The 16,082-nt window shown below is 37.9% G+C and overlaps 1 protein-coding gene across 1 annotated transcript in view; it reads right to left on the bottom strand.

The window, feature by feature from the left end:
* LOC126480713 (importin subunit alpha-3) overlaps nt 1–16,082 on the bottom strand; it is a 101,418-nt gene that overhangs the window by 1,992 nt on the left and 83,344 nt on the right. The window contains exons 9-10 of the mRNA XM_050103967.1: nt 11,213–11,447; nt 2,445–2,536 (exon numbers count right to left, since the gene is read on the bottom strand). Coding sequence (XP_049959924.1) covers nt 2,445–2,536; nt 11,213–11,447 — 327 coding nt within the window. The remainder of the gene's footprint in view (nt 1–2,444; nt 2,537–11,212; nt 11,448–16,082) is intronic.

Genomic DNA, 16,082 nt, shown 5'->3' with positions numbered 1-16,082 from the left:
ACATTCCATTACAGTTTTCTCCAAACACTTGTACTTGTTGTTGTTGTTGTTCTTGTTGTCTTCAGTCCTGAGACTGGTTTGATGCAGCTTTCCATGCTACTCTATCCTGTGCAAGCTGCTTCATCTCCCAGTACCTACTGCAACCTACGTTCTTCTGAATCTACTTGGTGTATTCATCTCTTTGTCTCCCTCTAGGATTTTTACCCTCCACGCTGCCCTCCAATACTAAACTGGTGATCCCTTGATGCCTCAGAACATGTCCTACCAACCGATCCCTTCTTCTAGTCAAGTTGTGCCACAAACTTCTCTTCTCCCCAATCCTATTCAATACCTCCTCATTAGTTATGTGATCTACCCATCTAATCTTCAGCATTCTTCTGTAGCACCACATTTCAAAAGCTTCTATTCTCTTCTTGTCCAAACTGGTTATCGTCCATGTTTCACTTCCATACATGGCTACGCTCCATATAAATACTTTCAGAAACGACTTCCTGACACTTAAATCTATACTCGATGTTAACAAATTTCTCTTCTTCAGAAACGCTTTCCTTGCCATTGCCAGTCTACATTTTATATCCTCTCTACTTCGACCATCATCAGTTATTTTGCTCCCCAAATAGCAAAACTCCTTTACTACTTTAAGTGCCTCATTTCCTAATCTAATTCCCTCAGCATCACCCGACTTAATTCGACTACATTCCATTATCCTCGTTTTGCTTTTGTTGATGTTCATCTTATATCCTCCTTTCAAGACACTGTCCATTCCGTTCAACTGCTCTTCCTAGTCCTTTGCTGTCTCTGACAGAATTACAATGTCATCGGCGAACCTCAAAGTTTTTATTTCTTCTCCATGGATTTTAATACCTACTCCTAACTTTTCTTTTGTTTCCTTTATTGCTTGCTCAATATACAGATTGAATAACATCGGGGACAGGCTACAACCCTGTCTCACTCCCTTCCCAACCACTGCTTCTCTTTCATGCCCCTCGACTCTTATAACTGCCATCTGCTTTCTGTACAAATTGTAAATAGCCTTTTGCTCTCTGTATTTTATCCCTGCCATCTTCAGAATTTGAGAGAGAGTATTCCAGTTAACATTGTCAAAAGGTTTCTCTAAGTCTACAAATGCTAGAAACGTAGGTTTGCCAACACTTACTGCTGAATTTTTCACACCTCATTCGTTAACTCCATCTGAAATTAAAGTTTCCTCTCATCGTTGTCTACTTACCACGATTGATTTCAACATAACACTCCACTGCTTTGACTATCTGCTTTTACTATTTTACCACATTATTTTGATAAATCCCCTGTTCACACTTATTTCTTCTAATTCATGTCACTATTATAATTAAATACTATCTACTAAAAACTAGCGCATTCTAGTCAACTGAGTCTTAAGATAATTAATGATTTAACTCATAGTTCACTCAAATTTTATTTTCTGTATCTTTCTGAGGCAAATGAAATAATCACCCTACTATATTTCTATTTTAAGTGGTTACATGATTTAACAACTTAGCTCTCCCATCTACCTTAATAACAGAAACCTAAAACATTTCTATTATATGCAAGACTACTACATAACAGTTTATCTATTTGAAGGCAAATAATCTTGTGCCACACATACCTATTCAATTTACTGTTGGTCCAGAGGAGAATAATGAAGTCTTGAGCTTAATGATTGAACATGCGTAACTTAATGCTATTATACATTTTTTAGAGTAAAATCATCTGCCGAGTTACGCAGTTCATTCCTAATGTACTCCCACAATACACAACTTATTACAATTTCCCCATTAGCCTCCCAACTGATTCTCCCCGTATTCCAATAAACGGATCTTCCTAGCTTCTTTGTCCCCAACTTGCCTGTGATCAATGCAGTGATTTCTCTGGTTTACATTATTTTTAATGGAAATACACATAATTGTTTGTAGTATCTGAAGCTACAGTGCCTTCAGGCGTATGAGTTTAGTTTTCCTTGTTCTGCTATTTTAACCCACGGAATTCACTAAAGGATAGTTAAGTTTCCTTGGGCTTCACTGAACATTTTATTTAGTGCACTGTCTTAAGAAAAACAAAAAAGATCTATACTGTGTAGCTTGTTTGGAACCTTTGTGTGTATGCAAGAACGTTTTTGTCACCACTACAATGCCACTATTAATTACAAGTCAAACTCCGAAATTTCAAAAATGTTAAGATAAAAGAATTCTTACACAGTTTTGATTGGAGGTATTAAAGTAACCATTTAAGCAAACACTAATGTCTCAAATATTTAAAAAATATTCAGCAACAAAAATATTAATTTGCCTTTCATTGTTAAATTTTTCATATAAGAATCAAGGTCCATTTTGACATGCACAAATGTTGCTAACAGGAAAATTAAGCTGTGGCTAACTAACAAGATTTGAGTAAATATATATATAAATATATATATATATACTTACATCTTCTGAAAAGTATTGTTCTATAATATCATAAGCAAGTTTATATATTTCAACGTTTTCATGGTTCTGAAGTGCTTCAATTTTGTCCAAACCTGTTGAAAAATAAACAGTTACTAAACTGCAAAAGATTTTTCTATTGTAGAAGGATAAACAATACATGTCAAACCAACACGAAACAATTGTGACACCTTGGTTCTGGGCCAAAGAGATGAAAGTTCTCAGATGTACACACTTCACTGAAAAGTTACAGGACAGTTTTTTATGTCATTAACAAAACTTGATACTGAAAGTAAATTTTTAACACATTACAAGTTTTACAAACAAATGACAACTGGTAACAGGATTAAGTGAAAAATTAAAGCTTTAGCACTGAGCACATTAAAACAATTTACTACTGTATGTTCTTGTCTTGAGCAGATATTTCTCTATCTAAATCAGCTACTTATTTATCCTGTTTTGTCTCTATCCCTACTCAACAACAAAAACAGATCTTTTATGAAAAAACAACTATCCATTAAGGGCTTGGTACAAGTGTGTGACCAAGAGCCGTGTAACTTGAATAAATGCTTTTCCTAACAACCCCCAAGCATGACTTCTAACAAATATCTTAAACTTTTCCTATTTTCATGCAGTAAGATTAATGTGTGATATATACAGTAAGCTTCCAATTACCTGATGAGTACAATGTCCAGGCATAGTTAAGTGCTTTTTTTTTATGTGAGAGGGAGACTGAAGTATTTTGTTATGATTGGAATGAATATTTTCATTCAGGAGACAGTATTAGGCAAGTGGCTCACATTTTAGTACGAGAAGACAATGTAGGCTCTAATCCCAACATCTGACACCCTTTAAATATTTTTCAGTTTTAACCCATTTCTTTTAAATGTGGAGACCATAACCTATTAATGTCTGTGGTGGCCAATTTTCCTGTCTGTCTGCCTAGTCATTTCCTCAGCTGCTAAAGGTCAATATTTCCAACTCTAAGCTGAAAGTAAAAGATGGTTCACATTTTCTTCTGTAATGGTTAATTCCAGAACTATTGTGTTGCCTCGATACAAAATTAAAAAATACCACTGATAGGAGGAGGAATGCATTCTAAAACTGATGGTTGACAATAGTGTTAACTTCTATCACATTTCTTGTCACTGCCAAATTACGGACTGGTATTTGGGCTAGGAAGATGACAAAACACAAATGTGTTGTTCCAATGAATATGTGGCCCGGATGGAGGATCACAGATGGCCTCGGAAGCTCCTGGATTTCACACCTACAGGAAAGAGATCGCCAGGGAGATCCAAGAAGCGTTGGAGGGATGGACTCCATGAAGATTTAAACCAAGTGTCAATAGATGTGGACGAATGGCGGATAGCAGCAATGGACAAAATACAGTGGAGGAGGAAACTTGTAGATGCGTGCGGTCCACTGGGCCTGATCACGTAGTAGTAGTAGTAGTAGTAGTAGTAGTAGTAGTAGTAGTTCCAATGATCGAAAATAACAGTAAGTTATGGCACAGGGTGTATACACCGTCAAAGAAAAAAAAATACCCAAATTTTTCCCATATTTCCCAGTTAATAGTACACTTTCTGCTGGGTGAAAATACACTTTCCGTGTTAAGTGACAGTATACTTTTCCTTGGAACCGTAAAACTTATCAATCCTTTGAATGGTTAGGGTTTTATACACTGGCACAGAATTTCCCGGCACTTCAGGAAACAAAATTCAGGGGAAGAAAGACATGTTCTGGACAGATCTTTGATGTGCAGTAACATGTACACTGCATATTTTCGTATTACAAACGTATAAATTCGAATTCCACCAAACACCACATGTTACTTTCAGAAGCATTGAAATCAAGATTGTGATGCGCTTTTGTAAGCCAGTCATAGTTCATGTCACACGAACTCGCCAGCCGATGATAGATATTAACAAAATAGGGCATGTGATGTAGTCAGTCAATAGCAACATTGTTAATCAGCGAGCACACACAAATAAGAGAAGTCAATGGTTTAAATTTATGTACATAGTGTTGCTACAAGAAAATAAAAGCTTTTACATATAATATTGGTCTCCATGATTAATAAGCAGCAAGATAAGCTAAGAGCTCACATATAATGGTGATCTTTTTGTGCGTGTTACACTTTAACATACACCACACAAATGTGCCAATAAAATTTTCAACATCATAAATGTCAGGAAATTCTTCTAAATGGCTGTCCGAAGAGTTGATTTGAACGCTCTGTGATTTAAGATATTCATTATACATTCTCGCACGTAGTTCATCTTGCATAAAAGGAAATTTACTTTGTAAGTAATGCTTTTCAAAAACATTCACAATTTTTTCTCACAACCTTTTAGAAGTAAGTTCATTTCAGAAGTTGGCAGAGTGTCAGGGGTCATTGCGCTTGCGCAGCTACAATGACGCTGGAAGCTCATATGCTCGTATGTGTAAAACGATAAGATCTTACATTATGTAATAAAAGAAACAAGACATTCGAGAATACTCCAAGAGCATCGGAATTTCGTGAACCATACTAAAATGCACAATTCGGTTTAAAGCACACATTTGTATGTTCAGATTCGGATATATATTTACTTGGAGCACCAGCATTGTATTATTTAATGTTTGGCTCTTTATTATGCCTTAATGTCATACCTGCTAGAAGATGAAAATGTGCACTTGAAATGCAGCGAACAGCTGAAACTAGCCAACAGTGTGGAATTAAACACTTCATTTCAAATAAATTGACTGCTTCAGCAGTAAAGATTAATAGAAGCCAAATTTCTTCAGCAAACCACCAAAAATTAATTCTATTGTTCTGCAAGCCAATTAATGCACGACTGTCAGAACAGCGGAAATAAAATTAAAATCTGAAATTAACAACATATTTTTAGCCTTCTGTAATTAGGTGAATTTATTTTAATTCACTTGATAGCTCCTGGCCACAAAAATCTATTTCGTTTTCATTTGACGTGAGAGCAATAAACGAATAGGAAACAGCAAAATCACTAAACGTAAACACGGGCCATGTGGAGACTACCCACCTCCCCACTACAACTCACAAGGGGAGGCCGCCAATTGTGAAATTCAGATTCGATTCATACTGTGCATGATAAAAGCTCATGGCTAGAGGCGTAATGTGGCAAAGCACCAAGATGCACTTCTCAGCCGTTGTCGAGAAAATCGACAGTTAAAAGAAACAGTTACGGTGAAATACTCTCTACGACAAATAATTTTCTGCAGCATTGTGGCGCAGCAGTATGCGCTCGGGTTCGTAATCCGAAGGTCACCGGATCGAATCTCGCGCTATGCAACTTTTTTTTATTTTTTGTAATTCAAATGTACACACACACACACACACACACACACACACACACACACACATATCCAATCCATCGTCCACCACCAACTGTCTTCTCCGATTTTCGCCATATGATACGATACGCGTGGTATGCATCAAACCTGACGAATGATAGAACAATTTTTCAGAATGTCAATCAGGTGTGTTTCCCAACAGATAATTTAAAAAAACAATTGTTCTTGTAAAAATGCATCGCTTATCAGATGTGCTCGATGTCGTGCTGTTTTCTGCTTTCCATGTTTCTATGATAACTATCACTCTGGTTCGTGCGATACTCCAGCTACTTCTGGTCACTAATTGTTAATTATGTGCGATCGTATACCGAACTTTTCAATAAATTGTATACACTTGAATACTATTTGTGATTTGTGTTTTATTTTTCCACGACAAACGACTTTCAACAACTTATTATATGCATATTTGTTGCAACTGATTGCCGGGAATTTTTATATATATATATATATATATATATATATATATATATATATATATATATATATATATATATATATATATATATATATATATATATATATATAAAAAACAAAGATGAGGTGACTTACCGAACGAAAGCGCTGGCAGGTCGATAGACACACAAACAAACACAAACATACACACAAAATTCAAGCTTTCGCAACAAACTGTTGCCTCATCAGGAAAGAGGGAAGGAGAGGGAAAGACGAAAGGATGTGGGTTTTAAGGGATAGGGTAAGGAGTCATTCCAATCCCGGGAGCGGAAAGACTTACCTTAGGGGGAAAAAAGGACAGGTACACACACACACACACACACACACACACACACATATATATATACAGACACAAGCAGACATATTTAAAGACAAAGAGTTTGGGCAGAGATGTCAGTCGAGGCGGAAGTGCAGAGGCAAAGATGATGTTGAATGACAGGTGAGGTATGAGTGGCGGCAACTTGAAATTAGCGGAGATTGAGGCCTGGTGGGTAACGGGAAGAGAGGATATATTGAAGAGCAAGTTCCGATCTCCGGAGTTCGGATAGGTTGGTGTTGGTGGGAAGTATCCAGATAACCCGGACGGTGTAACACTGTGCCAAGATATGCTGGCTGTGCACCAAGGCATGTTTAGCCACAGGGTGATCCTCATTACCAACAAACACTGTCTGCCTGTGTCCATTCATGCGAATGGACAGTTTATATATATATATAAAGAGTTATAATAAAGGGAACATTCCACGTGGGAAGGATATATCTAAAAACAAGAATGATGTGACTTGCCGGATGGGGGTGCTGGCGGGTCGACAGACACACGGGCGAACGCAGACATGCACGCGGAGTTCAAGCTTTCGCGGCAGACTGTTGCCTCATCGGGAGGGATGGGGGGGGATGTGGGTTTTATCCTTTCGTCTTTCCCTCTCCTTCCCTCTTTCCTGACGAGGCAACAGTTTGTTGCGAAAGCCTGAATTTTGTGTGTATGTTTGTGTTTCTATCGACCTGCCAGCGCTTTCGTTTGGTAAGTCACATCATCTTTGTGCATATTATATATATATATATATATATATATATATATATATATATATATATATATTACAAAAAAAAACAAATAATAAAAAAAAGTTGCATGGCGCGAGATTCGATCCGGCGACCTTCGGATTACAAACCCGAGCGCTTACCGCTGCGCCACGCCGCTGCAGAAAATTATTAATCGTAGAGAGTATTTCGCCGCAACAGTTTCTTTTAACTGTCGATTTTCTCGACAACGGCTGAGAAGTGCATCTTGGTGCTTTGCCACATTACACCTCTGGCCATGAGCTTTTATTATGCGCAGTATGAATCGAATCTGAATTTCACAATTGGCGGCCTCCCCTTGTCAGACTGCTCCGTGCATCAGTCCTGGATCTATGATTATTTCTGAATCGGCGCAATACTAGATTCTTCAAAAACATGTTCATTTTGTAGTGTGTATCTTTCTGAAGAGCCTGATCCATAAAATGTGTTCGAGGAAATGTTATTTCGTATTAAATGTGTCACAGTGCGTCACCACGCCTCTTCACACAGCATTGTTCTATTGCACATCACTGTATTTCACTCAGTGGAATTCAAACATATAAAATTTTGTAATGGATGCCATCAAATTATATTCAGGACAGTGGAAATTAAAATGTCCTGTGGTGCCTCTTGCCCCCAGTCGGCCAGTTTGACATCCTGCCCCTCAAACTCACAACTAATACTTGATGGGATTATTTGTAACCGTGAGAACAAGTACTCTTCAGAAAATTTGCACTCTAGTGCCTATTAGCTAATAACTTGGCTGTTAAGTCCTAGCATTTTTTTCTCTCGAATCTTGCTACAGTTTTATATGGCACACTTTTACTTTACGTGAAAGAATTTATTACCTCAATGTTCATCAAACATTTTGCCACATGGGGGGGAAAAAAAAATGCTGTTAATACAAATAGTGCCCAAGACTGATATGGTTTTTCAAACTGATTACATGTATTTTGTGACTGTCCGCTAGATAAAATGAAGCAGGCCTGCTAATACGGCAGCAATTTTAATGCACATCAAATAAACAGGTGTTATGGCACAAATGGTCATTTTTATAACACCACAGAATATAATTCATGAAGGACCAATATCAAATGCCTATTAGGCCTACTAAAAGCAAAAACCTTTTATGTTAGGAAATAGTTTCTAATTTCATTCATACACTCCAGCTTCTCTAACACGAGATCGGAAAGTAGTAGTACGAAGTTTTACATAAATTTGGAATCATATTCTTCCATAATGTGTGTGATGCCCCATTTTTTCTCCTTCCTCATTCTAACAAACAATCTCATCATCACTAATTCTGTAACTATTACTGCTAATGTTGAAACTTTTTCTCCGGTTAACTTCACTAACCCTGCCACAATCACCAGTTTAGTTATCACGCATTTATTCTCCAGTTGGGCGTTATTAAGTGTTCGTACAACGTGTTTTCTGCAGCACTCCCAGAATAGAACGTAAGCGGGTGCTAACTGGGGACTGTACAGAACAGCTGGCCCTTACTAGTGTAGCATTCTGGCCAAAAATTTCATTTCCTTCGATACACCGAGAAGATAATACATAATCTTTCTTACCTGTTATTCAGTTAGTCTTTTGTTTCCACTCTGGTAGTCTCAATCTACGGATTTCGCTAGTAATTATAACAATGCTGATCATTCGCAAACCCTGTCAACCAAATAACAGTGATTGGCATTCACCTGTTTGGCTTTATTCCACTCATCTCTTATGGCCCCGTCCCCTTTTGTCCGCAGGAAAGTTTATTTGTAGATCAGACGGGCAATGCAAGCAAAAAGGGCAATTCCCCTGGCAGAGATATCACAAACTATGCATGCATTCAAAAATCAACTTACCATTAATTTAGAAACCAACATAGGACGTGTTCAAAAACCAACAGGGATGCATTTGAAAATCATATGAATAATCTATAGACCAATGTGCGCTGGATGCTAGGCACTTTGTGAAACAAGGTCCCCCCCTCAAGGATATGAATTTGATGACCCTCCTCCACCCCAAACTGCTGCCTGGGGCAGATTCCTTGGTATGCCCCCCCTCCCCCTAGATATGGGCCTGTTGCGTATGTGTGAATCTAGCAGCTTGAGTGTGCCAGTAAAATTTTTTCAGGTAGCACCTAGCTGCTTGCTGCTGCTGCTGCTGCTTATACAGTTAAAAGCCACACTTCTGTAGTCAGAAGCTGGAGAAGCTACAACTCAAATGCGACAACTGTATATGCGCTTGAGCTTGCTTGCAACTGCTCAAACAAATCTAATGTAAACAGCTGTGACGTCACTTCGGCAGCAATTTGTTGTTACGAAGCGTTGCATAATCTTTCTAAAGCCTTTGACACATTTTGCTGTTGGCAGACACTTGTCTGAACACTTTTGTTGTATATGGCGTGCGCATTTCCTTTGCAACTTAAGTTTTATTTTTGTTTTTCTCTCTTTCATGTTTTATTGTTGCAGTATTATTCTGCAGTAGTGAGATACAGTAATATCCTATGTTGGAGTACTTGTTCCTACCAGTCAAAATTACAAAAATTTAACTACAAACTAAAACACTGAAAAATTCTAAGTTTCTTTCCCGTTTTCTCCCAGATGAAAAATTCCCAGGTTTTTTCCCGATCTCCTGCTTGTCCCAGGTCATACAGACCCTGTGGCAATTTAAAAAAGGGAGAATCATCAGTAAAACTTTCTCAGGAATCTAAACATCACAATGGGGTTCAAGAAATTTAAGAGGGACCTAACAAAGATGCAGCTCATGCTATTAGCAATGAATTCTTCAGTTACACTGAACAGAAGAATTTCCTCTTGGAACAGATCTACAATATCCATTTAAATTTAACTGTAAATGACAAGTCATGCTACAGGTTGTTACACTGTGACTACTTGTCAGAAGGCAGCTTTACACAGAGGGACAATTTTATTAAGAGATGTGCCTAAAGTCTCCACATAGATGCTAGCAATGACTCATTCGATAAGTCCATAGGCCTTGGTCACACACAAAATTCAACACCTTCAGGTAACTTGGCCACAGATCCTTAAGCACACAACCATAGTCTAGACTGCATATGACACTGCAGCATCCAGCACACATCTGCAGACTTCCAGACTGGTTAAAACTGTGTGCTGGATGGGGAGAGAAATTTTTGCATGGCATATAAAAGAGCTTTTGCTAAGTAAAGAAAGAGAGGTGCCAGGAGGAATGAAGCTGTGAGAGCATGTCTGAAGTTGTGCTCTAATAGTTCTTTTGGTTAGAGCCTTGCCTATGAAGAGCAAGGTTCCAGGTTTGAACCCCACTCCAGCAAAAGGTTTTTATCTGCTGCTTCTCAATCTGCTAAGAAGTTTCGAAACCGCATACACATTGATACAGACTGAAAGATTCAATCAGGCATATTTATATTCTCTCCCCACTTTCTCTGCACTCTCTAAACAATTTGAACTTTTTCGATATCAAGGGTTTGTATTGGTAGCAACTTTCATCATGTTCCATTACACTGTACAAATCTTATTTTGTGAAAAGGTCATGGATTCTCCCACTGGAATATTTCAGTACAGGCTAGTATTTTCAACTGATCAACTGAACACTGTAAGACCATCTCTTTGAAAGGCATTACTTTTTAGGAAGCAAGTTTCTTTGTCTACAGAAGGAAGAAATTTGAAAGTATCTATATCCTAGTCAAAGGAGCCACTCCAGTATTCAAGTTACAATTTATGGAAATCACACAGGAAACTTAAATCTCGATATCGCATGTAAATTTGAATGCCAGTGCTCCAGAAGGAGAAGTGTCATAACTGTTGTGCCACTCTTCACTACCATTCGGTAAAGCTTTTGACAGTCAGAACTCTGTCTTGTAACAGATAATCATTACGACAAATAAAATGTGCAGTACTTACCACCACATTCTTCAATCATATTTGCTACTTGTTCAACTTGGGTTCCAGCAACCTTCAACATATTGTTAATCCCGTCTAGTACCACCTGTATTACTTGAGTATCTTTACAGTTCAGAAGATTACAAAATGGTGGAATAACACCTTCTTGAATTAGCCTGGCAACTTGTTCTCTATTTCCACTTATGGTCAAATTACTAATGGCCCATGCTGCTTCTTTCTGGGTTTGGAATTCACCCTGTAATTGTATATTTAAAAGAAAGTGCATTGTGTAAAAATTTAACACTTATTTTAGTATAATTTTCAACAATTACGGAAGATGATCACAAAATTCTGTGACAGGTAATACAACTATTACAACTCTTAATACGACACAATCATTATGAGCACTGCAGAAAACTTCTTACATGTTAGCCTCTTGAGAAACAAGACAATGATTCAATACATATTAGTATAACAAACAATATATACACTACCTGATAAAGTGAAGCACCCAGTAGGGGAGGACAGTAAATGAAAATTCACGGGTTGAGGGACGGGGAAAACATTATTTCAGTGATAAAGTCAGGTAAATTTACAAATAACTTGGCAGTATGAGCCCACTTATCACAATGACATTTAAACCCTCTTTAGCCTGGAGGCATGCACTGGTTCAGCTGGAAAGGGTGTCAAAGCCAATGGGAATCTGGCCTACAGCTGTTTTAATGGGTCCTTGGATATCCTGAATATGGCCCTGGAACAGAAATTATATCCGAGCTGACCCCACACGTTCTATCAGGGACAGAATGTAAGGATCTTTCTGGCTACAGAAGTACCTCAACATCATGCGAACAGTCCATAGACACGTGTCATTTGTGGACTATCACTTCCCTGCAGAAAAATGGTACCATGATATTGTCACATGAGACAACATGTGAATGCAGGAAATCTGTGACAGGCTGCTTTATTTTCCCAAAAAAAATATTGATATATAAGGCAATATTTTTACACGATATATCAACATCAAAATGACAATATCAACTGTCGATATTTTTATTTTATATTACATTTTGTCAACCTTTTTCATTAAATATTTGAAGCTGTTCTTTTCAAGTTTAAGAACAATTTTACTTTTACTTTGTGAATGAGTCTTACTACTTTTTGAGCTTTTATCACATCCAATCTTTCTGACTACTTGAAGCAAGCATATGTAGCGCAAAAGATGTAGTCCAATTGCACTGCATGGTGGTGGTGGTGTGACTGGAATAACAAGACTTCCGATGTGACAAAACAGCATACCTGTTGTGTTAAAAAACAATTTTTAATGCATCTAGTGCGCTGTTTCTTCACATCAGCAGTCTTCAAAATCAGCTGCTGAAAATGGTGAACAAAAATCTAAATGACAGCACTGGTCTTTACGGTGGGCAGAGACGTGCGAGAGGAAATGCTGATTTAATTGCCACTACCAGAGACTGCAATATTTAGCTTAACCACACAATTGTGGCACTACAACTGCTATGTCACTGGTATTGGCAGGCCTGGAAAAAACACAGAAGTCGACATGGAGTTTTCTGGACAAATCTGATATATGATGAAACTGAATGACAGATCCATCGGAAACCTTTTATTGTGCCTCTTACATGCAGTTACTACTGTTAATGAAGTGGTTATCACCAAGTGTGAAAGTGCATCGTTTGACTTGCAATTCTTGCTTTAAGGGGGACAGGCAGGCTGCTAGCTTGTTGATGTACACAATATTTAATAATAAATCAATACTTAAAAATATCAATACTTTTTCTGATATGTCGAGAGCCAATAATAATTTTTTAAAATATCAATATATCAGATTCCCAATATTTTTAAACATATCAACAGTCCTGCTCCACACACACCACACCAGGAACAACACTGCTGTGCCTCTCCAAGACACTGGAGGAATGACACCTCACCCCAAGTCACCGCCAAACTCGCAGACAATGGTCATCCAGGGTAGCACAGAACCATGATTCACTGCTGAACACAATGCAATACATTCATCAGCAGTCCATGCAGCTGTGTGATGTGTTAAAGACAGCCTACACATGGCATGATAATTCCCTAGTCCAGCTGCTGCAAGTCTCCAACCAATGTTGCAGGATGACGACATGTAGCATGATGTTCTCAGACAGCAGGTACAGATGTGAAGAGGAACAATACACTAGGTACACAACACGGTGGGCCTTGTGGTATTTTCCCAAGCTGTCCAATATTTGGCCAAGGTTGCTTTGAATGCCCCGCAGATGTGTACATTTTACAAAATGGTTCAAATGGCTCTGACACTATGAGACTTAACTTCTGAGGTCATCAGTCCCCTAGAACTTAGAACTACTTAAACTAACCAACCTAGGGACATCACTCACATCCATGCCCGAGGCAGGATTCGAACCTGCGAGCGTAGCAGCAGCAGCATGGTTCCGGACTGTGGCGCCTAGAACCACTCGGCCACTCCGGCCAGCATACATTTTACAATTTGACCCACCATACAAGTGGAGACACCACAATAAGACCCCCTTCCAAACCATCATCTATTGATAATGGTTTCTCACATGGGTATGTGGCATGTCCATACCGGTCAAAGTGATCAACATCTGACATTGTTGATGCCTCATATATCCTATCAGGCCTGATGCCTCATATATCCTATCAGGCCTGATAAGACTAACCAAGGACACTAAAGCATACTGGTGGCCATTCTACTTGTCACGGATAATTCCAACTGTTCATTTACATACCTACGGATGGTGCATACATGTACAAAGTTACATACTGGCATCTGACCATGTCTTCTGGGTGTTTCACTTTGTCATCAATGCTGTAACGGACTTTATCAGGATAATGGTAGTTCAGAACTGAAGTACAGAGTTATTCAACAAAATTCTTTATCACCTAAACTCTTTAGCAAAGGAAATTTTTGTATCTTTAAATGGGAAAACAATGAATTTGTGTGTGCTAATGCAATACATGAGACTCATCTTCATTTTTCTGATGACACTACTGTTTGCTTCTAGTGCAAATAAACACTTCAACAACAGGTAGAAGCACTTTATAGAGCAAGTTTCGGAGCAGGATTAAAAATTCAGTTCAATAACCATAAAACAATATACTACAGACATAACATGGAAGAGAAATAGCATATGTTTACACCTAATGTCATAACTAGAGAATGATCTCCTGTTTAGACATTTTAAGGCAGTTACTGGATGGACAATGCACAAAAAACTAAGAGTAAAAGGAACTGGAGGGCTTATGTGAAATTTTTTCTTCAAATTGTAGTTTACAATGTCTAAAACAAAGTTTACTATCCATACATCTTTAAAAATAACTGCTTGGCAGCTCTTATAAATTTGTTTAACAACCATTTTGGTAACTTAGAAGCCGCATCATGAAGTTCGATCATTAAATCATGATAAAATTGCAAAGTGGACAAAACATTCCTCACCTATGAATAAATTACTCAACTAGTGATTTGTCAGGTAAGCAGAAAGCATGGGTTCATGATTCCTCAAGTATGCCATGAATCCAGATAGGACAATAGGTCAAACATAACCAGTTAACCATTATGTTGAGAGTAGCATTCCATCAGAAGGACCATAAACAAAGCAGACAATAACGCATGGAGATGCTGGAAATTGACTGCCCAGCTAAATTTTGACTTATAGCACCAAGTTGAATTTCAAAGTGGACAACAATCAAAACAGGGCTGTTTGGTTAGAAACCTACATCTACAACGAGAAAGCTACCAACTGTGTCAGAGTATACTTTGCAAAACACTCATTTCTTGCTTATCATCTCCCATTCCAAATGGTGAACAATAACTGTTCCACACAAGTTCCTTTTATACCATTTTGGTCTACTGTGCAATGTACCTAAAAGGAATGATATGGTGCTCTATACGTCTTCTAAGGGTATTCTTTGAATTTCAGCTGCAAATGTTTCTGTGAAAGGCAGCAACATTCTTGTAGTGTTTGCATTTAATGTGGATTAGTGTGTCAGCAATACTCTGCTTACCTCTTGTATTAGCAGTATCTGGTAAGCATTCAAAAATAATATACTCTTTGACTAATGTGAAGACAGACTGAATTATCAGTGCCATTCCATGTTTGCTTTTTCAATGACAACTAATACCCTCTTCAGTGTTCTTCAAAACTGAAGGCAGTAGCTGTAATTGCAGTTTACACAAGCTGTTGAACAGTGTGTGACTCAATGTTTAGTAAAGATATGGTCACTTAAATGACTGTGCTAGAATTCAGACTCTCCTTGAAAGTCATCAGTATTGTGTGTGTGTGTGTGTGTGTGTGTGTGTGTGTGTGTGTGTGTGTGTGTAGGATTGCAATCAAGTTTAATTCTTTAACACAACACTAGTGATGTGGCGATGTGCAGGTCAAAGTTAGAGCACAATGAGTTTACTGAGAGCATGCAACCACCACTCTCACCACTAAGAAATAACGTTAACTGTGAAGTGGAAAATATTTTCATACATCCTCAGTCTGATGGTAAAACCAACTGCGAAAAATTATTAATGTCTAGTAAAATTCAGAAAGTGAAGATTTTGATCTTTTCCACTAGCAAAGAATTCTTAATTTTTAGTTTTACAGTTCTTTAAGAATCATTGCAGAAGATTGTGATTTTTCTTCCTAAAATGATTTACATTTGTTCAATCGATTATGAGAATATGGGAAATTTATTGGAGCCTTAATGCAAATGGATTCATTGTTTTTGATTCCCCTTCTTTACTTTCAACAGCACAGTACTTAATCCATTAATTCAAAGAGAACTGACGTATTTTTACCCATACTAGGTCTGGAGAAAACAGCAGCTTTTTCTTATAAATATTTCAAGAGCACAGTTATTGGTA

Source organism: Schistocerca serialis, chromosome 5 (assembly GCF_023864345.2).
Source record: "Schistocerca serialis cubense isolate TAMUIC-IGC-003099 chromosome 5, iqSchSeri2.2, whole genome shotgun sequence".
Classification (NCBI taxonomy): domain Eukaryota; kingdom Metazoa; phylum Arthropoda; class Insecta; order Orthoptera; family Acrididae; genus Schistocerca; species Schistocerca serialis.
The sequence above is the reverse complement of the archived record's forward strand: the minus strand, read 5'-3'. Positions and strand labels throughout refer to the sequence as shown.